This window comes from Mus caroli, chromosome 7 (genome assembly GCF_900094665.2).
Source record: "Mus caroli chromosome 7, CAROLI_EIJ_v1.1, whole genome shotgun sequence".
In the NCBI taxonomy this organism is placed as follows: domain Eukaryota; kingdom Metazoa; phylum Chordata; class Mammalia; order Rodentia; family Muridae; genus Mus; species Mus caroli.
This window is the reverse complement of record NC_034576.1, coordinates 131,623,776-131,645,468: the sequence shown is the minus strand read 5'-3', so window position 1 is coordinate 131,645,468 and position 21,693 is coordinate 131,623,776. Positions and strand designations below refer to the sequence as shown.

Genomic DNA, 21,693 nt, shown 5'->3' with positions numbered 1-21,693 from the left:
GCAGCATAGAAAGCCCAGATCTCATGTGAGATGTTGCTGGACTTCCGGGGTTGTATTAGTACTCATAAACTAGACTAAGTCAAATCTAAAAGAGGAGCTTAGATTTTCAAAATATGTTTAGTTGTAACCTTTACAAAGCCTCAATAAAATAAGTTAACCTGAAATTATCGCTGAATATAGCATCCCACTTCAGAGAGCCTTACCTGGAAACGAGCAGGCACCTCTGCAAGAGAGAGAAGTCAGGATCAAGCAGGAGTTTCTTTATGTCGCTGCAGACAGGAGCCCAGACAAAGGTAGGACAAACATTTCCAGCCAAACAAAAAGCAAAGAGAGGTAACAATACAAGTGCAGAATTTATAAGAGCGGTCACTTCATCCTGGCTCCCAACTTCACATGTAGAAGGGTGCCGTCAATCACCATGAGCACTAGGGCCAGGCCTCTGCTGTGCAGTCTAGCAGAGTTTACCTGACTACAAGAATAAGGACGTCACCATTGATAGCATTCTTAAAGTCGGCAGTTTCCCAATTAAATACAAATGTTAATTTTTGGAAACTGGAGAAAAGTGAATAGTTATTTTGAAATTGCCATTAACCAGGTACTATAACTTTTTCAAGATGATGGCGACAATGATTATAATATGTGGCAGAGTCTAGACTGCAAAAACTCCCTCTAAGAACCAAGAACTTCATGTAGACCCCTATTTTTCTCCTCGCTTTGCTATCTAACTCTCACTATTTACTTTAAGTGCTCATGGCTCTAAGAAACATCAGTTTCTTAGCCAGAATTGTACACTCACACCTGGCCCAGGCTGCTTCAGGGTCGCCTGCCTATCTATGCTCTCTAGCATAGCTCCATGAGACGTTCCCAATGGAGCCTCACTACACAGAGCTTCTGCTCCTGTCAGAACACAGCTGTTTGAGAGTTGGAAACTGGAGAGAGACCAATCCTCTCTCCGTGTGATTATTAAGATGGCCCTTCTGGCAAACAAGGCTACAAAGAGGAACAAACCTGTGTCAAGGGATGGACTGTGGGCCACTAATACTTAGAAAACTAAATTTTGGTTTTAAAAAGTCAAATGACTGTGTGTCACTTTCCCATGCTCGTATCTTGTATGAAACACAAAGTTACTTACTTAGACAATGCATGCAGCTGTTCTTGAAGGAGGGTCTTTATTTCTTCATTTTCTGGATAATCACTGTGCAGAAAGAAAATGGAATCATTCATCGTCTCTGCAATTAATGTCACATATTTTATTTTATTGAAAAAAGTTGTATTAATAAAGAATTAACCTTTTTATAACCTGTGGTTAAAATTTTGGCTACAGATCAAAGTAGTAACAATGTGCCTGAGACTCACTGGCCATTTTCATGGCTGACTTTGCCTTACTGAGTAAAACAAGGAAATGAGTAAAGTAAACCACAGGCTTCCAAAAGAGAAAATTCCACTGCTTCTAAGAACAATCAGGTTTGGATTGCTTTTAACAGAGAGCCTAAATAAACAATGCCTAGTGATTCATTCCCTCTGCCCTACAGAGCAGGCATGGTAGTTCTTAGGCAACAGATATTTATTGCCTTAACATCAACAACAACAACAACAACAACAACAACAACAAAACTCTCATCCCACACCAACCTGCACATCACATATCGTAAGTGCAGTAAATTGTAGAATTAATTAATAATTGCTAATGTGTTCCCGTGATGACCTTTTTCAAGTGAGGTAGACACTGATTTATAAACACACTTCTGATTCTGCCTTATAAAGACTTAGGCCTGCCCTCCAGACTGCAGCATCTCTTGTCCGTCTTCACACTCACTCTTTTCCTCTATCATGATGCCCCTGAGTGATGGTTACCCAGTCCTGAGAGCATCCTATGGCCCTGCAGCTCCTCACTGACCCACTCTTCCACAAAGGCCCCACCGTGGTGCAAACAGGGGTAGAAAACAATATCGTTTTAGTGCCTTTGCCTTTGCTTGGATTGGTCTTAGGCTTCATTCTTTTTAAGCTCTGAACTGTAATCCATAGCTCATTTTCATAAGTGTCCTTCAACCCCGAGTAAATTATGCAAAGAAAACAAAAATGAAGTAACTTACATGTGAGAAATGTCCAAAGAATATCGCCCATTCCAAGGCTGATGCAGTAGGAAGGCTTTCAAAGCAAGGGCAGCCCTCGGAACAAGGAGGTATGGGCACCACACAGGCTCTAGACAGCAAAGGAGTGCTTTTCAATAAAATGAACTTTCATGCCTCAGCAACGTCTCAGCTATCACTGTTTACACGGCAGTCAGCAGAGAGCAACGCCTAAACCCAGCATGACTGGGAGTCTATCCCATAGCAGAGACTCTCTGCACTCGGTCTGATTAGTATATTCTCTTTCTCTTTTTTGAAGTTTAAGTATATGGAATGGTACAAAGTTCTGTACTACTGAATAAAAGACTCAATGTCATGACTCAATACATACAGATAAAGCTCATTTTTTAAAAAAGAATTAAAAACAATTACATTTACCTGAAATACTTATACCACTACATCTGTTTTTCTGAGACTATTGAGCTAACCCACCCATCAGGAGTTTGTTGCTGAAGGAATGGGGAGACCTCTGATGTCTGGCATTCCAAGGCGGCTTTTACAAAGTCTTTTGGACACAGGGATAACTTCCTCCAAGCATCATCCCCACCCCAGCCCCACTATGCAGCAGTTGCTTATTAGGACACTACAAAACAGGTAAGAGCCAGTTGTTTTCAACACATCCCAGCGGAAAGAAGCAGGACCAAAGGCTCTACTACCTGGCAGCTCTGTTCAGCATCTCCCTCCACTGGGCTCCCCGTCTCTGACCGACTGCCCAGGGCCCCACTGGCTTTTACTCCCTGGTCCTCTCCAGCTCCTATATGGAGCCATTCCTTCTCATCCCTTGAACAGATACAATTAGTTAAAATGGCCCACATGTATGATAGACTGTGCCATCTAATATGAAAGATACCTACTCGTTACATGCATAGCTACTGAGCACCTGGAAGATGGCCAGTTCGATGAGGAGAAGAATAACTTAAAAAGTCCAGACACCTGACTTGGTCCTTGTGTCACTTTGGAGTAAATCTGGAGGGACTCAGATAATAGCTACTGCTCACATGAAACATTGCAAAATCTAAACAGGGCTCACATATTTCTGCTGCAAAGCTGTCCTCTGAATTACAGCTACCCCAGTTTTCTTTGGAATACCAACAAGATCTTAAGAACTTCTTTAAAAAGCTAAAAATATCATTAGTAGTTATTAATAAAGATTATACTTGAAATGATAATTTTTATATATATATATAAAAGTTAATAGAAGCAATGTTGCTTTAGCAGACGTAATTCTGTGTCAAAAAATGTAAACAGGAGATGAATACTGTGTACAGGCTTCTCAACTTGAGAGTCAGACAAGGTGAGAAATGTCTCGACTACTACTTTTCCACACGTGAGAGTTTTACTGCTGATTCAATAAAAGCAGCTAAATCCTATTCATATTGACAGGCTGTTAGTCATCCCACAAGGAGCTTGATAGTCACAGCCTTTGTAAAAGCCTAGAGCCTGGAAGCTGGAGACATAATCATGTGACTGCTTAGCCCTCCCTCCCGCGTGCTGGTGCCCATCGGTGACCCCTCCCCATCATTATTTTAAAATCCCATTTTTTCTGGTGAGGCTGTGTCACTAGAGACTGAAGAGAAGTATGGCCTTCTTAATATCAGTACAGATTTTAAGTATGATGTAACCCCTGGGACCCAGCCACAGTAGACACGAAGGACTCCATTTGCACTCTGTGATCAGCTTAGTTTAGAACACATCCACAAGATGATAGAGCCATTTAGATTCAAATTTTAAATCAAAAGAGAAAAATAAAAGCTTCAAATACTTAGATTGTATTTATCTACTTTTTAACCTAGAACTAGCAATTGTTTTTGCTTTGTTTTGTTTTTTAAACATTACCCTTGACGTTCCTTCAAGTCCCTTGGTAATTCAGTTTAAAGTGTTTGTTTCTGTTGTTCTCCCTTGGTGAGGAGGTCCTGGCCCCTCAGAGCTGACAGGTTACTCAAGATCAAGTATGGGAATGGGAATGTGACATGTGACAAGCAGCTTCCACTTCACCTGTGGCCCTCACGGCTACAGAGAGGTGCCAGTGTGATAGTGCAGTGTGCAGGTCAGGAAGTGCCAAGCACAGCACAGGAAGGGTTCAGCACCCACCAACACCAGCAGCAGGGCCCCAGCCACTCCAGTGTGGGCATAAAGGATAGCAGCTTACAAAGCCCCAGTCTCTCAAGTGCCAAAGAGCAATCGACTCTGCCAAGCACAGGTAAGGCAGAGTTGAATCATAAATGAATAAATGAGGCTCTCAAGACATTCTCTGCTAACCAGTCAGCCAGGAGTGTCACGGAGGATTTGCCAAGAAGACATTTGGAGATGGAAGTCCCTGAAAGTCCGAGGTAGGATCAGAACCACTGTTGTTCTCTGAAAGAGCACTCTAAAGATAACCCCACTCTGAGTGAACCGCCGGGTGGGCACGCTTGCCATCTTCTCATTTCTTCTTTAGGAAAAAGGAGTCATGCATGCAAGTTTTATTTTCTTTTAAACTATGTTTTTTGGTTTGGTTTTGTAAACAAACAAAAACTCCTCAAAACTACCACACAAAAAAGGAAGAAGATACAACAATCACCAAGTTTTAGCTTTGATTGATCACGTAATTCAGGACTCAGATGTCGCGACACACAGTGGATTTCCACTGATAGATAATGTAGGGCAGGCACATAAAGCTCACTATTGAAAAGTGACTCGAGTCACAGTTTGCTAAGAGTTCTCTCAAGTAAAGCAGCAGCTGCCGTCTCTGTAGATGATCATATCCTGTGGCAACGAGCACCCTCTCAGGAGTGTGCCTTACCTACTAACTCCTGCTCATCCATTCTGAAACACGTAGACTTCATTGACATCTCCAGGACTCTGATGCAGCCGTCATCAGATGCCAAGATCACCTTATCTGATGTGCACCAGTCCACATCCAAAATCCGAAAGGTAACATTTCTTCCACTTCTTAAACTGCTCACCATCTGAACCTGTAAGAATGATTGACAGAAAATAAAGTTGTTTACCATTCTGGATTAAATGGTCAGATTGGGTGACAGAGGCCCAGAGTATGTCTGCAAATGAATAGCCACTGACAGCCCATCCCCACATGCAGACTGTGCTCCATAGGCCTCAATCATAGTGATGACACTAAAACGTCAATCAATCATGTTGTCTTGCTTACAATAGAAACACTCTAAGAGCAAAATTCTCTAATAAATAATTTCTTATAAGAAGCTAGACATACTTATTGGAGATTCTATTTTCAGACAAAGTAGAACACAGAGCCAGTTCCCATGGCTGACCACTTCCTTTGCTTCACTGGCAGGCTGCACAGCTGGGCCTACCTCTTTAGTATCCCACACTTCAGCACCATCATTATACATTGCTATTAGCTTCTGGTTTCCCTTGCCGGGGGCAAAGCGAATCTTCCTCACCCAACTTCTCTGTGTGGGTATTCCTCTGAGGACAAAGAAATAAAAACACCAACAGGACATAAAAGGAAACACTCAGTGTGTCCACTATTTATGATCGGGTGTGCGGATGGGAGAACCACTTTACATTCTTGGGAGCCACATATGATAGGTAGGTCTGCCATTAATATCTGCTGGAACAAGATCCCAGGGCTTCTGCATGGCTGCCTGCAGATATGGTCAGGGTCTACTGGGACTGACCAGAGCCTGGCTCATGACCAGTCTTCCTCAAAGTTTAGGTGTCAAGGGACTCAAAGCTCCAATTCCCACTCATGTTTATTGGTCCTATTTATAACTGAACAAAGGTTTCTCTTGGCTCTTACCTGGATACTCTGGCTTTCAAATCCCAGAAGTTTAAATTTCCATCCATATCTCCAAGCACTAATGTATCCCCCTTCCAAGCGATGCAGGTAATACTGCCCATGCTACCCTAGAAGCAAGAGAAACAAATTCACACATGAACTTCTCTGCTCAGTCACCACTAGGACAGAAACATTTCCCTGTAATGCTCACAATGAAATAACAAAGACATCACTTATAAAGTGCGTACTTTAGCATGAATACCATCATATCCCAAAACTCTGAACACTGAAAGAGCCACTGCATATCAGCTTCAACTGTGATGAAGCAGGATATTTCAATTTGATAGCCATTCAGTCACCTAAACTACATTTACAGAGAAGACATGCCTTCTAGGAAAAGGAAAATTCCAGAAAGACAAAAACAAAACAAAACAAAATAAAACACCCCCAAACAAAAAACTATAGTCTAGAGCATCATCTTTAATTATAAATTTATCCCAAGGGAAACTCAATGACCCTCAACTAGCTGTGCAATGGTTAGTCTCAGAACTTTGCTGACACACTATTGTAAGAGGCGAGTGTAGCGTGAGAACGGGCAACCCAGCAGAGGTGCTGGGAGGGTCAGGGGCCCAAGTACCTACACCCTGGCATCAGACCACCCTGCCAGGCTTGTGTCCCAGCTTTGCCTCTGAACAGGACGTGTCTACTTAACCTTTCGTGTCTTGGGCCTACTGTGGGCAGAGTCGGGTGCTGGTGTAAATCTATAAAGCTAAAGCCCGGAGAGCAATGTTTGCCTCACTGTAAACACAGCTCACAGTGTTAGTATTAAATACTGCTGCTCCTCACTGCTTCTCCACTCATGAAAAGAACCCTTGCTTTATAATTACACAACAATAAAAATATTCAGGAGGGTCTTTACTGTTAGGCCAAGGGTTGACAAAATGACCAACTACCTTTATAAATACTGCATAATCCGGGTAATATACCAAAACTAAACAAACAAACAAACAACCCCACCAAAATTAAAAATCAATATTGCAATGAACTTAACAACAACAACAACAACAAACAACAACTTACATTAAGCACATGAAATTCTGTGCAATGCTCTCAGATCTTATTTCCATTTTTCTGAAATTTGAATGGGATGTTTAAGAAGAGTTTGCCTTTAAGTTTACTTTGTCTTGAATACTTTCACATTTTAGATCTTAGTTTACTTTTCACATTTAAAAATGAAAACATGATGTTAAATTAATCTACAAATTAGTGCTGCTGTGTTAATTCAACTATGTGGACATGCAGATGCCCTCGTGCAGGGCGGAGGGAAGTAGGGATGGGGAGGTGCTTCTGGAGGGCTGCTGTGCATCCCCTGTGGCTCTCTCTGTTCCCTCTGTGGTGCTCCATGCTCCCCGCTGCGGCTGCAGTGCTGCCCACATGCCAGGCAGGCTGTACAAACAGCAGAGACTCACTGTCTCACTCTTTCCATTTCCAGGATGATGGCAGCCACTTCAGATCACACACACACATAGTTTAAAACTCACTGAGCTTTCTCTCTGCTTTTACCACTTTATATACCACTTTCACAGTCTGGGGACCAACTTCCAGAGTGAAAACTTCAGGTCAAAATCAATGTTCAGAACCTTGCATTTGAAAGAACAATAAAGAGAATGCTGGATTGAAACAAACAGAACCCTTTTTTCTATATACTATATTCCAGCCACTGGAAAAATGTCAGCTTCAGAAAGTATACCAAGCCAAAACCAATCCTCACAGCGTATACCGATGTCAACCCCATCCCTAATCATAAGCCAGTTCCACTGGAGGCGGCCTGCTTACTAATAGTCATTTCTTAAAGACTTGGATTCATTTGAAACAAAAGAATTCAGGGGAATAAAGAGAGTCCTTGTACCCTGACTTCACGACCCCACAGAATAAAGGTGCCACCTTTGGAGCTGTGTGCCATGGCTGTCCTAAGAAGGCATTTGTAAGAGCAGCCATGTCCAGAGAGGACCAGTGCCTGGATGGTAAAGCCACCAAGCCTGATAACCTGAGTTTGAGATCTGGGATCCATATGCTGGTAAGAAAGGACCGACTGCTACAAGTTATCCTGGGACTACCACACGGACACTGTAAATAATAATGTAATAAATTAAAAAATGAATACTCATGTCCAAAGTTCAAAGCTTTTTCTTTGGTTTAGTAGGAAGGACTGGCGTTTTTGAGTTTTTGGCCCCTTTACATTCTAACCTCAGTGTGAAGCAACTGGAAAAGTGAAGAGACCAAATTATTTGTAGGTGACTCTGTAAGAGCCCCACGGACATCTTCCCTGCGGTCCTACAAGAGAGCTCTGTGGAGGCTCAGGGTGAGCAGTAGAGCCCCTGACCTTTCTCGAGCGTTGCTACAGCAGCTTTTCTTTGTACATTTAAAGTTACTTTCCTATTATACACACCAACATCAACTTCCCACATTCATGCTAAAAATGTGAGCAGTATCAGATGTACTCAACAATAGTTACTACTATCTTAGATATAACTTATTCTATGCTATAATGTGAAGATTATGATGCTAACTTTGATTTTCAAATAATGGTTTTAAATAATTCTTTGTTAATAAAAGAGACTTGGTAGCTAGCCTCTAAAGGACCCTCATCCACTCCAAGGCCTTGGTAGTCACTTCCCACAATAAAGTAGGACTGATCCAAGGACCAACAGCAGACTGCAAACGTGACGGGGCATCGCTTCTGAAAGTAGGCCATATGCCCTGGCTCTCCTAACTCACTCACTTGAGGAGAACTCGGTTGCCAAGATGGGAGGCGACACAAGAAGTACGTGAAGAAGCATTTGACTTCCACTACCCACAGCTTTAACTTTGAAAATCCATGTGATAGCACCACCTTGGAGTGGATAAGCACGGTGGCCAGTGTTTGTGTAAATGCAGAAGGCCATCTGGGAAGAGGGAACCTCAACTGAGAACATGGTTCCAGCAGACTGGCCTGGGATGAATCTTCTTTACTGATGTGGTATGTCCCAACTCACTGTGGGCAGTGCCATCCCTGGCCAGATAGTCCTGGATTGTGTAAGAACGCAGGCAGAGCAAGTCATAGTGAGCAAGCTAATAAGCAACATTCCCTTGTGGCCTCTGCTTCAGCTCTTGCCCTGACTTTCCTCAGTGGGAATCCAGAGTGTGACTTGAGAGGTGCAGGGTGACAGGAGCCCTTTCTTCCCACGGGTACAGCCATGGCGTTTATCACATAGTAACAGAGACTCTCCCTGAGATTGTCTCTCTGCCCATTTAACTTTAAATGACCTCAGTTAGTCAAGATCCTTGCTGAGTCACTATAAAAATATGAGAGTCTGCTTTCTTCTAGGACATCTATTCTTAGATGAAAATTTTAATTAAACATGCATTGTTTGAAATTCCTTTTAATGCCTCCATTTAATTATAATCTATATTAGTTAAGTTTATTAATTAATCTATTAAGAACAATCTGTAAGATGTATGCTGATGTCAATTATTAACTATAATTGATTCCACAAGGCCAAAAAAAGATACCTACAAATGAGTAAATAGTAACGCCACTACACTTAGAATCTAATTATAATTATTTCCCACTAACCAATGGAAATGTAAACAGTCTGGCCGCTACAACTCAGCTATGAACCTTCCTGTCCCTTCCTGTCTTCAGTTTCATAAGCAAACCAAGATAGCTCCTGTGGACTTCCATTGTGGTAAGACAGAAGAACACATGTGGTCTAGGTTCATGGTGGCTATGTTACTTTGCAATATGTGAACTTGGTATGGACCACGTTCAATCTGCAGTGACTTCTCCTGGAATAACAGCATTTATCTTGTTAGGCTTAACTACGTCTTCACTGGATATGGTCACACTCTTGATAGAGATATACTGGAGGATGACACTCACATCTGGTGGAATCCGAGCACTGTCTTTCACAGAATTTCCTTCAACAGTGAGATGATAAACTTGGCCATCATTGTCAGTAAACACAAAATGCTCCCGAGCAGAGATGTTCTGACTGAGTTCAGCCTTACTTTCTGCCTCCTGTAATAAACTAAAGGTAGAGAAAAAGATAATGTTTTTTTTCCCTAGAGTGACACCCATTACTACCCACTGTATAGATGCATTTGCAGGAGGTCCAAGAGCATCTAACCACCTGTTGAGTGGTCCCAGAGCTCCCAGTACATTTCCTGTGAAGGTGACTGTGTCTATCCTTATCAGTATTCATTTGTGTTTCAGCTAAAGGTGCTGACTTGATCACACCCATGGCCACTGACAGGTTAGCAGCACTGCCTTTCATTGACAACACTGAGCACAGGGACAACAAAACTGAGCTTTAGCCATCTGGGTCTGCCTGGTTCTCTGCCAGGACAGGGACAGCACAAAGGTGCACTGACAGGGACCTACCTGATCACAGATGATTCAACAGCACCCAGCTCTGCATCCGAGACCACAGTCTGGCGGGCCATGGCCTCCCGGGTGGCAAGCTGCTTCCTTCTCAGGCTCTTCAGGTTGTGAGATGGTGACCACTCCTGCACAGCAAAGACAGACACACCAGGCTCTCTTCCATTAAAACCTGCTTAAAGCAGCTGGCCATAGCTACTTATGATCAGCACACATCGTTTACTGGCAACCTTCTAGAAGTAGGTGTTCAAGCTTTCTCGAAGTCCACTGCAGTCCTGTGCACTCCCACGCATGCAGGATTAGGGACTCGAGCTGGTCCATCAGGCCCGTTCTCAGGCATAGCTGCTCACATAGCTGCTCGCTTCTGTGATTATTCTCATGCCTCTGCCTATTCTAATGAGCTTAATCCAGCATTGCCGCCTCATGTAAAAGTTTCTTTGTATGGTTTACTTTATATGTGTATGTGCTTTGCTTGTGTATGTCTGCGCACCACATGCATGAGTTAGACTGAGTTGTGAGCCACACAGGGGTGCTGGGAATTGAACCCCCATCCTCTGAGCTATGTCTCCAGCCTTTCCTATAAAAACTATCAGCATGTAGCTACTCACACATGGACTTTCTAAGACAGTCTTTCTTCCTTCTGCTGTCTAGCTTAGGCTGTGTGAAACGTGCTGCCCTTCTCCTTCTGCCTTTGTAGTGCTGGAATGTCTGGGTGTGGGCAACTCTCATATGCATGAGGATCTAATTTATATAAACAGCACTGAGTTACATGCCACCCTGATTCTTATTCTTTTTTATTTTCCCTTACTAAAGTTGACTAACTTTTGTCTAGAAGGACAAAGGGGACTAGTGAGTGGTCCAAGGGAAAAGAGAGGGGAGTGTGCTTAACATACAATGAGTACTTGTACGTCAACTTACAAACTAAAAGGTGAGACTGTCTCCTTACCCGCAAATGGCCTGACTATTCTGTTTGATTTGCATATGACCACATTGTACCGGTCTGTTCTGAACTCTTTCTGGTATTGATCCATTTCCTCTTCCTCTGTTAACTGGACATTGGTTTTATTTCTATGATGTTTTAAAATTACTAACACTAGATGTCATGACCAGCTATATGTCGTTTTACTTCTAGAATGATTAGAGCCCACCTTCTCTCATAAATGTATTTATGTTTCTCAAGATACTCAAACGACACATTTTAACAAGAAAAGACATGGCAGGAATGATGTTAATTTAAGTAGCCACCACACAGATCAGTACCCAAGAGAATCAGCTCATGGGCACGACTTACCAATGCAGTTATAGCAGGGAAACTTTTAGACATTTCTCTAAGAAGAGTGCAAGTTCTAATATCCCATAATTCCAGGGGCTTATCTTTGAAAACAACTGCCAAATACTGTCTAAAAAAAACAACAAAAATAAAATCTATCAAAAAGATCTCCCTTTACAACAACAAAAATCATCATGAATTAGTTAATAAGCCGAGAGGGTAGGCCTCAGACAGCATGTCCCATGCAAAAACAACTAACATTCAGACCCCATTACAAGTCATGTACAAAGTTACACTAAAGATGAATCACTGAGGACCCGAGATGGCAGGGATGGATTTACAGTGGGCTAAGGGCAAGATTAGCACTGACTGGTCCACATTAATGGGAAATCAGACACAGAGCAGACTCAGTAGTCATGTGACAAATTACACTAAATCTCCGAAGTCTGAAATAACATAAAACATGCTCTCTGCCTACAAAGAATTAAAAAATAACAGAGAGGTGTATAGGAGGTTGGGGGGAAGGGAACCCAAATATATAAATATGCTGACGGGATGTTAAGATAGAATGACGTGAACTAATATGAAAATACACTGCATCAAAAGTACAGGCCCTTGTGGCAGGAGACACTCTCACCACCTGCATCAACATTTACCAGCAGCCCTACATTGTATAACAAAGAAACAAATGGTCTGGAGCTGAGAAGTAAGATCAGAAGTGTCTTTATAAGCAAACAAGACTATCTGCATAGAGACTTCTAAGAGACTAACAAAAACACTACTAGAATAATTCAGCTTAGCGTGGTCACAAGTTTCAAGGTCACCATCAGGAACTTCCCTGTAATTTCAGTATATATTATTGATATTAAGTTATATTAATATTCAATAAATATTGAAAATTGAGATAAAATCCACTTATAACAGATTACAGAATATACAAGATATTTAATGACATGTAAGGACTTACATATTGAATCATATGCAATACTGCATGTAATACCATATAAAAAGTATATAATATTTCTGAACAAAGAAGACATAAATAGGCAATCTTATGTGCCACATTCATGATTTTGAAGTTTGTTAAAATGTCTGTTCTTCCCCAGTCTGATACTCAGATCAAAACCCATGGAAGGTGTTTTGGGTAAAATTGACAAGCTGCTTCTAAAATTGATATGGAAATCCCAAAATACATTGCTATCAATTGCAATCACTTTTATCGTTTTTCTAAAATGATAGGGCTTTGGGATAAATTTAACATGTTATGAGATTAATGAAGCCAGATGTTTTAGTTAGGGTTAGCAACTTGGAGAAGAAAGGGTTTGTTTGGCTTACACTTCCATATCTCTGTTCATCATTGAAGGAAGTCAGGTCAGGAACTCAAAACAAGGGATTGGAGTGGGGGTGGGGATTGGGGTAGGAGATAGGAGCTGATGCAGAGGTTCTGGAGGGATGCTACTGTCTTGCTCTTATAGAACCCAGGACCACCAGCACAGGGATAGCTCCGCCCACAATGCACTGGGCCCTTCCCCATCAATAACTAAGAAAATACCCTTCAGCTGGATCTTAAGGAGGCATTTTCTCCATTGAGGTTACCTCCTTTTAGATGCCAGCCAGCACAACCAGTTCTATGAATTGATGAAGTATGTTCTTCCTGGTAAAGACTGTTGTATTGTAAGTGTTGTGACCTTTTGAGCATGGGATTATTGTGAAAGCTCTCGTTTTCTTCAAGTACAATTTAGGTTCATTTTGTTTCCAATAGTCTTTTGAATGTTTTGTTCCAAGGGAAAATGCACATAAAGTAGGATTAGTAAAAACAAGGAAGGGAGGTGAGGGGGAGGCAAGAGAACAGAGCATCTCCAGTCTGTGTCACATCAGTGGTCAAACTCTGCTTTCTGCTATGGTCACATGTAATTATTTGCTGTTACTAACAGATTTAATACTGAGCACACTCCTACTTTCTTAAAAGTGAAAAAGCAGCTGTGAGATGCCCAAGACACAACCATGGATGGTATAGGTTGACACTTACTTCAGATGAGACACTTTGATCATTTCAATGGGTGATTCGTCATTGCCCCTGTCACCACGAAAAGCAGTGCTCCTCCCTTTAATTGAGAAATGAGAAGGTGAACAGCATGCACCACAGAATAGAACAGGAAGCCCTACCACCTGATGCCGTCAGCTACACCCTCTGCCTCCTGGTCACTCAATTCTTTACTTCAAAGCCAGTTCTAATAATTAAATTTGAAATATATTTTTTTCTTTTTTATTAGATATTTTCTTTATATACATTTCAAATGCTATCCCGAAAGTTCCCTATACCCTCCCCCCAATTCTTAAAATATGGATAGGAAACAAAAACATATTACTTATATTCAAATATCTATTTTATAAAAAGGTATTTTAATGTTATACAGTTTCTTCAATTCTGTAATTCAATTTTAGAAACTTAAGAGATACTGCTGTCTAAAACTTTAGCGCAGCATCTGTGGCCCGGCAGTGATTCACTGTGCATCTAAGTCATAGAAGACACACACGCCCATGGTTTCAAGTACTGATTAGTTGTGAGAAAAAAAAAAAAAAAGCCCTTGAAATGAATACTGAGGATTTCTTATCCTATGTGCAAAGTATTAAATGAAATATCTGAGCACATTACTACCAAAAAGCCTTCTGAGGGAAATTTGGGAGTTATAACTATATACTATATTAGTTAAGTGCCAAAATATAAGTTTTCATAAATAAAAAAAATCTACCTTTCATTTTAACAAATATATTTTAATATATTCTTGTGAGATTTTTATTTACACTGAATTAAAGTTAACAGCTGAAAAATAACTGAACACACCTACATACCCTGCTCCTGCAGGCACCAAGTGCAATCTATGTTCCAAAAATGGGCCTTTCTAGAGTCTGCTAGCTTACTAACCTGCAGGGCAGTGGTTCTCAGCCTGTGGCTCCTGACTCCTTGGGAGAGGGGTGCTGACAATGACCTTCTCACAGGAAAACACAGAGATTTATATTACGATTCACAACGGCTATGAAGTAGCAATGAAATAACTTTATGGTTGGGGTCACCACGACATGGAGAACTGTGTTAAAGGGTTGCAGTGTTAGGAAGGTTGAGACGCACTGGGCTAGAGCTTCCATCTGCAGAACCCTACAGGCTGAGTGCTCACACTTTTCTCTTTAGGAAATCAGCAAGTGTTGACTATTAACAAGGAAAATCTGTAAGCAACGATCCTAAATTAAACAACAGTCCCGCTGACGAAAACAAATGGGAACTTTTAAAACAAGTGAAAACTAATTATAGTCTTGCTCTAACTCTGGGACATGACACTACTTGAGAAAAAGTCAGAGCCAGCATGCTAGCAAGGCAGGAACCCAGGGCCTTCCGTCCCTGTGCACGTCACGTTCTGGTATTAGAGCAACACTGGAATGTGGGCATGGCTGAGTCTTTAACACCAACAACACACAGAAAACCACCAAATGCTTGTTACTCCTACACATTACTAGTATTTAAAATCATCTGCATATATTGATTTCACTGTTGCTTTCTTTTTTGGTTGGCTGGGTTTTTTGTTTGTTTTGTTTTGTTTTGTTTTGTTTGAGATAGGCTCTCACTATGTATTTCTGGCTAGCCTGGAACTCAATGAGATCTGGCCACCATGCTCAGATATGGTATTATTTTGCAGAAACTCACATATTTGAAATCACTGTCTTTAAAATTTGTGTGCTATTATAAAGTTCTTCACTCCTGAAATTCATTAGGTTTCACGTTGTAAAAAATCCTAAATGAGTTACTTTACCCAAATGCTTTCTTTTCTATTATAGTTATTTATTGAATTTGTAATTTTGTGAGTATGCACACAGAGATGTCAGAAAAATACCTGTGGGGATCCGTTCTCTTTCTCTACCCCCTGGGTTAACTGCTGAACCAGTTCCCAGAGTAAGAACCCTATCCTTCCCCTTTTCAACTATGAGACAGGGCTCAGTTTCCTAGGCTGGCCTTGAACTCGTGATGAGCTGAGTATGATGCATCTTCATCCTCATGAGTGCTGGGATCACTCCCAGTTTGCGTGGTGCTGGCGCTAGAACCTAGGGCTTCCACGTGCTAAGGCAAGCACTGTATGAATGAAGCCACATTCCTAGCCGTAGAATGTTTTCTACTGCAAAGATTTTGTATGTTCCCTAATTCAATCAGCCTTTCAATATCAAAAGCTTTAAATCTGAGCATTTAAAATCATCACTAACCTATACAATTGTTGAAGGCTTCCTTCCTACAATGGTCCAAATTCTAAGCAGAGGAACTAAAATCTACAACTACAGAGAAAGCTTAAAAATTATCTTTTAGAGAGCCTGTGAAGTGGCTCAGCGGGCACAGTCGCTTGCATCGACTTCAATCCCAAGCCAACACGGCTAAAGGAAATGACTGGCTCCCAGGAATTGTCCTCTGACCTCAACATGAATGCTGCTATACATAAAACACTGCAAAAGAAGACTGGACCTCACCTTTTGTCATGCATCTGTGAGTTCAGCTAATGGTTTTCCACTTAGCTTGTGCTACTCTAGTGGTGTGTACACAGAAGCAATGCTGTGACTTTTCTAGGGCAATTATTACAGAACTAGAGAAAGTAAACAGGATGTAAGAACACACACCAAGGCCAAAGAAAATGCTCTGAGGACATTTTATGCCAGTAGCATCTCCCATCAGCATGATACACTACCCCAACCTTTCAGGAAGGTGAGACACAGACCTGTTGGGAGATCAACCAGTTGAAGTTCATTTCTCACTAATCCCATGTTGTTTGGGGTCGAAGCAGCAAAAGAAAGGAAGCTGGTCAAGCTTGTCCATTCAATACCCCTAGAAAGCAAACACATTTTAGTTTTGTATTCTTTTCTCATTTGAAAAGTTTATTTGAAAAGTTAGGGTATCCTAAGGCCTCATTTTATTACATAATGTAACTTAAAATATTATTCTTAACCTTTTAGGCTACATTAATGCATTCTTGACATATGTGAAATTTGTTCTAATTAAAATTTTATATCCAAGTATAGTGACAAGATAGTTATCAGAATCCATACCATCGTTTAAATGGATACTAAAATCTAGCTAGGGAAAAACACTTCACAGCAATTTTTAAGTACCTAACTGCTTAAAGCAAACAGCACAGAAACATTCAGAGATGAATCCTTCCAGTGTCTGCTAGAGATGTTATCAAAATTCCCAGCTGCAAAACTAGAGCAACATTGGATGGAGCAAAGAGCCTGCCTTTAGCTTTCAGATGGAGAAGGCAACAGAAGCTCCAGATGTTCCCTCATGCAGAGATAAAACCTGGGCTCAGTGAAGGCCACCCCGACAGGACAGTATGGATGCCTTGTCCACATGGGGCTGACAGGGGACTGACAAGCAGTGGGGGTACATTTTCTTCCATGTAGTAAAACTAGTTAAGACCAATGTCTAAAGCTGGGTCCCATGTACAGTTGTCCATTAATATCCATAGGCCAGCTCTTTGCAATGCAAATGGTAGAGCCTAGGGCTGCTCTCACAATACAATGGCAGACGTGAGCAGCTGTGAGAACCTTCAGGATCTAAACTCTTAAGCCTCAAAACTTTATTATTGATCCATTATGAAAAATGCTTATTGCCCTCTGATCTACAACAATCTTATGCATGAGATATTGCTTGTTGTTTCTGTCTTGCTTTCCCCAAGCAGTACAATCGTCTCCTGTGTCTATGTAAGCTCCTGTCTGCAGCTTTCAAGGCCATCAGCCATTTGCCTCATCCAAGCTCACTGCTCTATCTTCAGAACTTTACCTGCAGTCATTTATTTTATTTTGAGATATTCTTGCTCTATATTCCAGGTTCACCTCAAGCACACTACGTAGCCTATAGTCATTCTCCTGCCTCAGCCTCTGGGATAACCCTCAGACTGTGGGATAACCAGGCTAAGGCTCTCAGCCAACTCTCATCTGCTATGTTAACTACAAGCATTTTCCTCATTGGTTCCTGGGTACCCAAGTACTTGTCTTTTCGCAGGACAACATAATCAACAGAGAGCCAAAACCAGCATTTGAAGCAGTACCAATAACTACGGTAGTTAGGATTAGAATGATTTCAAAACAAAGCTGTACCGAACACCCAGACTAATGGCTGCTTGGAATGAGCACACTTGGGAATTTCCATTCCTGGCTCAAGTTCTCACCTTCTTTCTCCAAACACAGTGGGATGGACGACTCTAATATTTACCCTTTGCACCTCAGTCTCATTAGTTACACAGAAATAGTACAGAGGGCACCGAGTAGGACTAGCCATTATCATACTCATGGCTAGCACAGTCAGTCAGGAACTAACTGAAGCCCTGCTGTCTTCATCAGGCCTGTTTTAAATAAATACACCCGTACTGATTATCATACAACTGGGCCAATCACTAGAAAAGTTCTTTTTTTCCTCTTCTTTCTTTTTTCTTCCCCCTAGCAGGTAAGTCCTCACAATTTCTAGAGTTAAAAGGAAGAACTCACTGCATGAGATCTACTGTCTGTAAGCCTGGTAGCACCAAGCAGATGTTTGCTTAGAGATTCCCTAAGACCATTTCCCCAAGTCCTGCTGCTAACAATATCAACTCACTAATTCATAATTACACTTGGTATGGTGGTGTCAGTAGCTCTGGGCACTGGCAGCCTGCCTTCCCACTGCCATCCATTATTTTTAAAATGACTCCATTAAGTACCCAATACTACATGCCAGTGGCTATGTGAGATGCTGCAGATGAGATAGACACAGCCGCTGTCCATCTGGAGCTTATGTTCTTGCAGAAAAGCGACAGTATGCAAGTATGTTTTACAATAACTGCAAAAGAGATGGAAAGAGCTCAACAGGAGCTGTGTGAGCTGCACACATTCTGACCTTTTTGACCTCAGGGACCAGCTCTGGAAACTGTGCCATGACCTAAGCTTGACCAACCAAGGTAAAAGCGCAAGAGGCAATAGGCTAGCTGTGTGTGTTGCTGGGGATTAAACCCAGGGCCTCGAATGTGCTAAATAAGAACTCTACCAATGACCCTGAAGTGTGTTTTAAGGGAGGTACCATGATACCTTGCCTAGCACCTCTCTTCTGTTACAGTGTGACACAGATTCGTGGGGCGTTTGCCCTGCTTACTAGAGGTCCCAGCCCAGGAGCTGTAGCAGAGCCTGCAGGGGCTGCTTATTTGTAATCTGGCAGTGTGACCATGCTGCTTTTGAACAGAATACAAATCAGCAGCTTATGTCTTCTTAACTAAAGTAAAATCAAACTGGATTTCAAAGTAAATTAGATAAGGAAGGGGTTATCTATGTCAGAGGAAAAGAATTAAATCTTCCTGTCAGACACAGCTGAGCTTCACACTGCCCCTGGGATTAAACACTGTTGTCTAGGCTTAGCTCTAATTCTACACTTAATATCTAAAGGACTAAGGACAGCATCTCATCCCTGAGCTAGGATTTCTCTGATCTTTTTTTGGTAGAATCCCTAGCCATGGAACAACTGTAATCTTAGAATTTATCATCAGATAGTTTCTGGCTCACAGGCTGAGTAGGTCAGGCATCTACAAAACATACAACACAGAAACTACTTCTAAGGAAAGTAGGGAACCCACAGTTCCGCAAGACTTTAATCCTATGATTGTTCTGCAAATGTCCAGGTTCACAAGAGAAACCATTTCACTTTCCACAAGTAATTCAATGTAATGAAGGCAATATTGAGTCAATCCACGTCTATACAAACTACCGTTTATAAGTTCTCCATAGTGCCAAGATAATGTCTTAAACTCAACCCACTGGACAAATCAGATACAAACTAGTATTCTAGAAGAGTCAACCATTCCACTTTGTAATTTCTATACCTGCCACTCGGTTATAAGCACCAAAGCCTCCAAATATAGTTTTACACAAAATGTTCAATAGTGTCTGTGAGACATCTCTTGTAAAACACTGAAACGCCATTTCCCTACAACCCTCCTACACACTGTCATCATTATACAGTGCCTGGTAACATGTCTACCTACATATGATTTAAGTAAATGAAGCAACTATCTAAAAGTTAGCTTTAATTTACATGTGAAAAATCAAGAATAAAAGTTAGCTTTAATTTACATGTGAAAAATCAAGAATACATTAGGTTTATTGCTAATTGGTTCAGAACTTTTTATAGCACATCTGTGAAATTTTCATAATGGTTTTAATTGTAATTCTAAACTGCATTAATTGAAACAAAAAGACAGCAGGATTTTAGCATCCTCTTGGGTAACATCTTTGAACATAAAGTCAATTACCTTCAAAATGTCAACAAAGAGGGAAGTTCGTGTGAAAAGTGGGACATCTGCATATGATCATTCCCAGCTCCTCCGTGGGCAGGACAGCCCTCAGAGTACTCAACAGTTTCAGGATCACTAGGCCACAAGTAACACCACAGTATGTGCATGTATGTGGCATTATGCACAACCCGACTCTGTGATAAACCAGTTTCTGAGGTTCAGAATTCAGAAACTAAAGACAACATGCTTGACCTTCTGGAAGCTCATGTCAGGTTCTCAGCATGATCTTGGCTCAGCCAACATGTAGTTTATTGCCATCATGTCCATCCATGGACATCTCAGTCAGAGATCACAGCCACAAGTACAGAGCTCGGGTTCTGATGCCTGAGAGGCCAGGCATGAGCCATTCCACCTTTTCCCAGGCTGTGCATTACTCACTTTCTTCGTCTGTCCCTGGGAAAGGTGACAGCACCTACTCTTTAGGGTTGTGATGGGGTCAATGAAATGACTGACACAACATATTGACACAGAACACAATCTTCCAGATAGCAGTGTACAGTTCTGACTGGTTGATTTCAGCCATAAAAGGAATGACTATGCACAAAAGATAAGGGTAAAGGAAATGCAGACAGGAAAGGAAGAGAATGAGAAGACAGAACAGTGGCAGCAGAGATCATGGGAAGAAGTGCCAGGATGGTCAACTGAGGCCCTGAGGCCAAGAGATACAGTGCTGCACGTTGCCAAGTTCAATGTCTTGAAGACATTATGTAAATGTATTTGCAGAGAGATACTGGAGAGGAATAACACAAGACAGTAAAAAATAGTCTCCTGGGCTGTGCCATTGGCAGTGGTCTTAATAGACATTTTTATGATAATCACCAGCTGTAATACTTAAAGGTTAACCTTGCTCGATCTAGAAAAACTACATTGAAGTATGCTCACTAGATTCACTAAGGCTTTCAGTGTACACAAGACTAAATTACAAAATGTACAACACAGAGAACCTTTCTTGTCTTTTCATTAGGAGATCATTAAATCACTGGGCATACTGCACATATATGTAACTTCTATAATGCCTATCACTCATAGGCAAAAAGGGAAACAGTTCTGCATTCAGCAAAATCAAGCTGTCGAGTGTGTATAAAGCGGCACCCTAAAGCAAACGCCAGAGGCTCTCTGCTCCTAACTTGGCCTTCTCTCCAAAGCCTTGCCACACCCTGCACTCGCATACACAGTGAAATCAAATAAATGCTTCCCAGTTCCTGTCTGGTGATATTCAAACTAACAATTAAAAGTGAGCAGTCCTGACAGACCTTAATCAAACTGAGAAATAAAGTGTATAAATCTGGCAACAGTCCTTTCCAGTGAGAAAAGAACCTGGAATGAGGAAAAATTCACAAAGCAGACAATGAGTGCCCACTCCTAATGAACCTTAGCTAGACACGCATCAGTCACCACAGCACACACCACTGCAGAGCATCAGTGCAAGAAGCCTAGGCGAGCCGGTGTGTGGAGCTTCTCTGGCATCCTGTTTGTAATCTCAGTGTGGCAGCCATACTCACTTGACTTCACACGAGTGGACACTTAGCTCCTTGTGCAGCAGACCACTGGTGAGGTGGTACACCAGGACAGAACCGTTACTTGTACCTTTCAAAAGGATGGAAAGATGACAGTGATTTAGTAGGGGTGTCAATCTCAAAGTCTTTTCTTAAATCTATCTTCTACAAAAGCATCCAGATTATATACTTAAAAACAAGTGATTAAGGAAGGAAAATCTTGTTTCCATCCTTATCAGAATGAGGCTAATCTCATGTCCTCTGGAATCTTACCTAACTTCAGGGACATGT

General features: G+C 41.5%; 1 protein-coding gene across 1 annotated transcript in view; it reads right to left on the bottom strand.

Annotated features, from left to right (window-relative positions):
- Wdr11 (WD repeat domain 11) overlaps positions 1-21,693 on the bottom strand; it is a 45,374-nt gene that overhangs the window by 5,539 nt on the left and 18,142 nt on the right. Inside the window, exons 11-22 of the mRNA XM_021167159.2 lie at positions 21,409-21,493; positions 16,313-16,419; positions 13,588-13,663; positions 11,580-11,688; positions 10,292-10,416; positions 9,791-9,938; positions 5,890-5,996; positions 5,441-5,555; positions 4,912-5,083; positions 2,094-2,202; positions 1,133-1,195; positions 204-269 (exon numbers count right to left, since the gene is read on the bottom strand). Of these exons, the coding sequence (XP_021022818.1) occupies positions 204-269; positions 1,133-1,195; positions 2,094-2,202; positions 4,912-5,083; positions 5,441-5,555; positions 5,890-5,996; positions 9,791-9,938; positions 10,292-10,416; positions 11,580-11,688; positions 13,588-13,663; positions 16,313-16,419; positions 21,409-21,493 (1,282 nt within the window). The remainder of the gene's footprint in view (positions 1-203; positions 270-1,132; positions 1,196-2,093; positions 2,203-4,911; positions 5,084-5,440; positions 5,556-5,889; positions 5,997-9,790; positions 9,939-10,291; positions 10,417-11,579; positions 11,689-13,587; positions 13,664-16,312; positions 16,420-21,408; positions 21,494-21,693) is intronic.